This window comes from Sinocyclocheilus anshuiensis, unplaced genomic scaffold (assembly GCF_001515605.1).
Source record: "Sinocyclocheilus anshuiensis isolate Anshui unplaced genomic scaffold, SAMN03320099.WGS_v1.1 scaffold664, whole genome shotgun sequence".
Lineage (NCBI taxonomy): Eukaryota > Metazoa > Chordata > Actinopteri > Cypriniformes > Cyprinidae > Sinocyclocheilus > Sinocyclocheilus anshuiensis.
This window is the reverse complement of record NW_015554122.1, coordinates 483,049-489,628: the sequence shown is the minus strand read 5'-3', so window position 1 is coordinate 489,628 and position 6,580 is coordinate 483,049. Positions and strand designations below refer to the sequence as shown.

Below are 6,580 nucleotides of genomic sequence, written 5' to 3'. Positions count from 1 at the left end.
AAATAAAACAGAGCAAATAAAGTGTAATGATATTAATAAAAACAGTATTCTTCCACCAAACAATGTAGTTCTTCATGTATGCTTTGACATAATTGTGTCACTAATATAATCTTTGGTTTTTCATCATCATATGGTGTCCGTTATGTTGAGCAGACGTGTAGCTGTGGCCGAGGGACGTTCTGCATCCACGTGCTCTTCGTCATGCTCAGAGTCTTCCAGCTGGAGCCGTCGGACCCTCTGCTGTGGAGGAAGACCCTCAAGAACTTTGAGGTGAGGGGACTGTAATACAATCAGAGCACAACAAGCTCAGTGCCTTCGCTCAAGCTCAGCGCACACTGATGGTCTGATCTCATTCAGGTGGAGAGCTTGTTTCAGAAGTACCACAATCGCCGCAGCTCACGCATCAAAGCTCCCTCACGCAGCACCATCCAGAAGTTTGTGTCTCGCATGTCCAGCTCTCACACGACATGTACCTCCAGCGCCTCCCCATCCAGCAACGAAAGCAGGTCTGTAAAGCTCCAGAGACCCTCTTATCTGCTTGAACTGTGTGATTTCAGGCTATGCTGACTGACTCTGGATCAGATCAGTGTTTCTCAACTGGTGGGTCGCAAGGCCATTCTGAGTGGGTCGCGGAGAGCACAGTCAAAGAAATAACATCAACAACAAAAAAACATAATTCTTAATGTTTTTCTGATGCGAGACTTTTATTTTGAAAGACATGCGTGAAAGCTGTTGACACTTCTGTCAGACGCAGTTTAAGTAAAGAGTGCCTGAGAAAAACGTGCTGTCCCGATTGAGTATCTGCGGTCAGATGAGATGTTGTCAAGCTTAATGTCAGTGTCATTATTCTATCATTATTTTCATAACTTGTTACGAAATAAAAAGTCTCTCACCTCAGAAAAGCGAACTATCTTGTCCTGTCAGACGTTATGTGCTCGTAGCAAGTTGCTCAAATGCACAAATGCTGTATATCACTTCACTAAAGCGCAAAAGAAACTACGAGCACAGATAAAAAATCAAAAAGTGACTGACTCTGTTAGAAATCTTATAATGGGCCATATTTGGATCTTCCAACCGGAACATAATCCAAAAACAAACCTTCAAAACAACACAAACATGGGTCACTGAGCACAAATATCTGCGGTCAGATGAGATGTTGTCAAGCTTAATGTCAGTGTCATTATTCTATCATTATTTTCATAACTTGTTACGAAATAAAAAGTCTCTCACCTCAGAAAAGCGAACTATCTTGTCCTGTCAGACGTTATGTGCTCGTAGCAAGTTGCTCAAATGCACAAATGCTGTATATCACTTCACTAAAGCGCAAAAGAAACTACGAGCATGCAACGTGTGAAATAAAAGTAAAACACCAATAAATCACATAACTGGAACTTCGTGTGTTAGCTGGGAAGGATTACATGAAGGTATGATATTCATTCTATTCAAGAGCATGTTTCATGAACAGTTCATGTTATTATTATTCACCATGGTAACTGTTGTTTCCATAACCCAAAAATGCCATGTTATTTTCACTTTGTGTTATTTTGTACATGTTTAAATGACTGTGGTGGCTCATACCAACCTAACTGTATTAACAAAAACTAGTTTGGGACTAGCCTTACTTTAAAGGCTGTTTATTAATCAGTATTAGTCATATTCTTACAATTTATGTGTATGTTAAGTAAAGGGGGACGGTGCTTGTCTGTGTGCGTCAACAATTTTTTGTGAAATAAATTTGCTTTGTGCTTTTTGTTGTTTTTTTTTAAACAAATTATATATCTCCTAACAAAGTGGGTCACGGCTTGATGACTATGGGAAAATATGGGTCCCATGACCAAACCAGTTGAGAACCACTGGATCAGATTATACTTGCTGTTTTTAAAGGGGTCATATCATCCATGTGTTTTACGGCATTTAATGGATTTAAAATTTTAATCAAATTAATTGCATGATGTTTCTATTATTTTATTCATTAGAATTAATCTAATAATTCTGAGTATGTTTCAGACGTTTTCATTATTTATCATAATTATAGGAGTAGTTGAGCAAAATAATTCAATCCGAATTCATAGTTTGTTGCTCTTATAGCAGATTCCCCTATCTGTCTGTCTGTATTCATATTACCTCACCAGCTGAGTGGGCGAGCCGAGTCTGAACCCCAAATAAGGTTTGGTTATTGTACTGATGTATCTGTGTGATGCCAGTAAGTTGTCAGAACGAGTCACCTTTGAGTTCTGAAAGTTACGGTGTGTTTTTGTAGTACAATTAATTCTTATCTCAAAAGGAAAAAACGGATTCCTCATGATGTGACCCTTTTGAAGCAAAGTGTATTTAGACTATCTGTCAAAGCCCTTGTGTCTTAGTAACTTTACTTTACTTTACTGTACTCCTGTGAGCAGCATGAAGGATGAGGAGGAGCAGATGTGCCCTATCTGTCTGTTGGACATGCTAGATGAGGAAAGTCTGACGGTGTGTGAAGAGGGCTGCAGAAACAAACTCCACCATCACTGCATGTCTATATGTAAGTAGTCAAGTCACCTTTATTTATATAGCGCTTTATACAATATAGATTGAGTCAGAGCAGCTTTACAGTGTTAGAGTAATGTTTCAATAATGCAAACAAAATTCAATTCTGCTGTAAAGCAGCACTAAAAAGAGGACAATAGAAAACAGTCAGTTTTTCACTTAAAGTCAGTTCATCGCTGATCAAGGGATGTCATTGTGGCCAATAGTGTTTGTGCAATCAAATCAGCAATATTGATAATATTAAGTGTCTGCCTGACAATAGCAAGAAAAATATCAGTGCTCATATCCCAGATTATCCCACCTCAACTAGTTTTAATATGGTGAGTAGTCACAGGAACTAGCATTGACTGTCCACATAACAGAAGGGAGGCTTTGAGAGCCTTTTTATAGGTCCAGACACTTCTACAGAGGGCTGGCAAACACAGCCCACAAAAATGATATGCAAAACACACTTTTTCAGAACCAGCGAGGCGATCCAATTCCATCCAACAGTACAAGTAGAAAGTTATCGTCAAATAATGAAGGCTTTTGAAGATATTTTTAAGTTTCAGAAATGTTAAATGCTCATTCATTGTCTATATGACAGATCTCTTCATATGTTCTCCCCTTATGCCAGTTTAAAAACACTGAAAAACAGCGCGACATAAAGATGCATGATTATACTGACCAACAAGAACAAATGCTAAAGGAATAATTCAGATGGAATACAAAAATTGGTCCTGTGTGAAAACACCCTTGAATTACCAAGTGTAGCCAATAAGATAACCGCTATTCAACAAAAGCTGTATTCAAACCTGACTAGTTTTCCAAGTGACTTTTGCGTTGCAATTCTTGAAAGGTGTAGCATGCGGAAGATTAGTGTGCAAATGGTAGACCAGGCTAGTCAAAAACAGGAGGAGAAGTGTTGGGATAATACAGCATCAGCAATCACAGACATTCACACTCGATGGGATTAGATTTCGTAGAGGACTGTTGAAAAACTAGGTAATTTGCTCTGGAATTTTTACAAAGGCTGTGCGAGAAAATAACACAGACTTGGCAGAATCGGACAGGATTAAAATCACAAAGTACGTCTGTGAACCACGAATTTCACTAACCTCCGAGAAAACTGGTGCCACCCAGATAGAGCTTAATGCAGTAAATAGGCTAAATATCGCACAGAACTGTCATAATCCCCACAAAAGTCTGATTACATGTAATAACAGGAACATTGCTCACAGGAGACGGTTTGAAGTCGGACTAGTTGTTTGTTGAGTGAGCATCCATGACCCATTTCTAGCCCTAGATCCCCTGACAGCCCTTCATGTGATGAGTTTAGTGAACATCTCTTGTGTCCCGTTTGTTTTTCAGGGGCCGAGGAGTGCCGGAGAAATCACGATCCGTTAATCTGCCCTCTGTGTAGAGCCAAGTGGAAGTCTCATGATTTTTACAGGTAAATTCAACCGTTCATGTATAAATTAATTGACTTTCTGAAGCTAAAAGCTGCAGTTACAGACGTTTAATGAGCGTTAGTTTCCTCAGAGTACCTCAGGAATATTTTCGTGTTTAAGGAGGCGTGTAATTGACCAGCAGACCTACATAAACCCGAGCAGGCAGGATCGAACCCAACAAGCCCAAACACAGATGGAGTCTAAGAATGCAGTGCTAACTAATGAAGCTGGCAAACACACAGTGCTGACGCTTCATTCAGGACATACACATTTGGGATCTGTCCTGTTTGTATTTACTCTAAGATGTAAGAGTCTGGTGTCGACTCCTCTCTGGTGGTTAGGTAAGCGAGACAGCCTGGCACCAGCTATGTTTGTGTGTCTGCCCGGGATTGACATGCTAGCGGCTAGTCAGTTTTTGGTGTTTTCCAACTTCCCGCAAACCATCCAGAGATTGGCCCCACACACAAAGAGACGCATGAAACCAAATCCTGATGTTTCTTCTTTAGGAAACAGCAATTATTCAAATTTCTTGAAGTAAATCCCCTCCATTTGTCGTGATGCTATGCATCATGGTCTTATTGTCTCAGGTTACAAGAACACAAACCACAGGTTTGGTTTGTTGCCTTTTGTGATGTTTCTGTGAAGTATTAGAGCTCACACATGCATTGTTTTGTTGTGTTATAAGACACTATGGTGGCCATTAGTGTAAACTGTCTTCTACAGTCAGTCACCATTTCAGTGCAAAAATATGTTAATTATGTGCCATGGAGCTGCTCACTTGTAATACTTTGACCAGTATTTCAATACCCGAGACTCTGAATTATGTTGGTGTAGCAGTTTTTTCTAAACATAAATGGTTAAAGTACTGTTACTAATGCTGTATGTAGCTACTATTTATAAATTAATTAGAATAAAAGTTGTATAATGACAAAATCATTTACATTCATGCATTCAGCAGATGCTTTTATCTAAAGCGACTTACAAAAGAAGGACAAAATGATAAAAAATACTACAGTTTGCCAGCAGACCAACTGATGAAAGTTGGAATAAATTATATCTGCTAATAAGAAACATGACAACCAAACGTTTTATCATGATACTTCAGCTGGCACCATAAGATATGATTTACAACGTACACTACCATTCAGAAGTTTGGGGTTGAGATCTTGTTTTTTATTTGTTTTTGAAATAAGTTTCTCCAAGGCTGCATTTATTTGACCCAAAATACAATAATAATAATAATAATAAGTTTTATTTATATAGTGCCTTTCCAGGGCTCAAGGACGCTTTACAATAGGAACAGTAATATTGTGAAATATTATTACAATTTAAAATAACTTTTCTATTTGAATATATTGTAAAATGTAATTTATTCCTGTGATTGGTGTGATTTATTCACTAATCCACTCTTCAGTGTTGCATGATCCTTCATTTGATCCTTTTTGTATAGATGTATATTTGATGATTCTTGAATAGAAAGTTCAAGAGAAAAGCATTTATGTTAAATTTTTGTGAACGTTTTTTGGTAACAATGTGAAATTATTTTACTTTTGATCAATTAAATGCATTTAATTGCAGAATAAATGTTATTTTATTTTTTAATTTTTTTAAAGACCCCAAAATTACCCCAAATTTTTGAACAGTAGTGTACAGTGGATGTTGCATAGACAAATAATCTGAGAACTGTATATCTGTGTGTGTGTGTGTGTGTGTGTGTGTGTGTGTGTGTGTAGTTATGAAGCACCATCTACAGTGGAAAACACAACAAACCGCTCTCAGAGTCAAACAGCTGCTTCTTCTTCAACGTCTTCATCTCTTCGTACTGAGAGCTCGAGAACGGGGCAGGAGGGCGACTTCTCTCTCCCACAGTATGGAGTACAGCACATCCCACAGACATACACAGAGCTCGCCGAACCCTGGATCAAGGTGCGCTCAACATGCAAAGTATACACAAATATAAAGATGCAAGATCATGCATCTGGTCTTCAGACAAAAATGCATTGAAATTACCATTCATAAACAAAACCAAACAAGACACGCCTTTCATGTGTTCTTTAAGAATGATATATAACACTTACCTGTGAGAGGGTGATCACCCCCTTTATGTCAGTGACTGGTTACACCCCAATAACTAGCAATAACGGCAAACGTTTCCTGGAGTTTTTATGAGTTTCACACCGTTGTGAAAGAATTCAGATGGTAAAAATTGCTGTAGATCAGTGACATTTGTAATCTTTTGAGCATTTACTTGCTTGTATTCATCACTTCCAAGGCTGTAACCATGACTTGAACATTGGGGGGGAGGCAATTTATATATATATATACACTGAACAAAATTATAAACGCAACACTTTTGTTTTTGCCCCCATTTTTCATGAGCTGAACTCAAAGATCTAAGACTTTTTCTGTGTACACAAAAGGCCTATTTCTCTCAAATATTGTTCACAAATCTGTCTAAATCTGTTAGTAAACACTTCTCCTTTGCCGAGATAATCCATCCACCTCACAGGTGTGGCATATCAAGATGCTGATTAGACAGCATGATTACTGCACAGGTGTGCCTTAGGCTGGCCACAATAAAAGGCCACTCTAAAATGTGCAGTTTTACTGTATTGGGGGGTCCG

The 6,580-nt window shown here is 38.4% G+C and overlaps 1 protein-coding gene across 2 annotated transcripts in view; it reads left to right on the top strand.

Annotated features, from left to right (window-relative positions):
• The window catches only part of map3k1 (mitogen-activated protein kinase kinase kinase 1, E3 ubiquitin protein ligase), a 71,111-nt gene that overhangs the window by 44,826 nt on the left and 19,705 nt on the right, over positions 1 to 6,580 (top strand). For both annotated transcript variants that reach the window (XM_016462526.1, XM_016462525.1), the window contains exons 5-9: positions 154 to 270; positions 358 to 506; positions 2,400 to 2,521; positions 3,877 to 3,958; positions 5,690 to 5,882. In XM_016462526.1, coding sequence (XP_016318012.1) covers positions 154 to 270; positions 358 to 506; positions 2,400 to 2,521; positions 3,877 to 3,958; positions 5,690 to 5,882 — 663 coding nt within the window. The remainder of the gene's footprint in view (positions 1 to 153; positions 271 to 357; positions 507 to 2,399; positions 2,522 to 3,876; positions 3,959 to 5,689; positions 5,883 to 6,580) is intronic.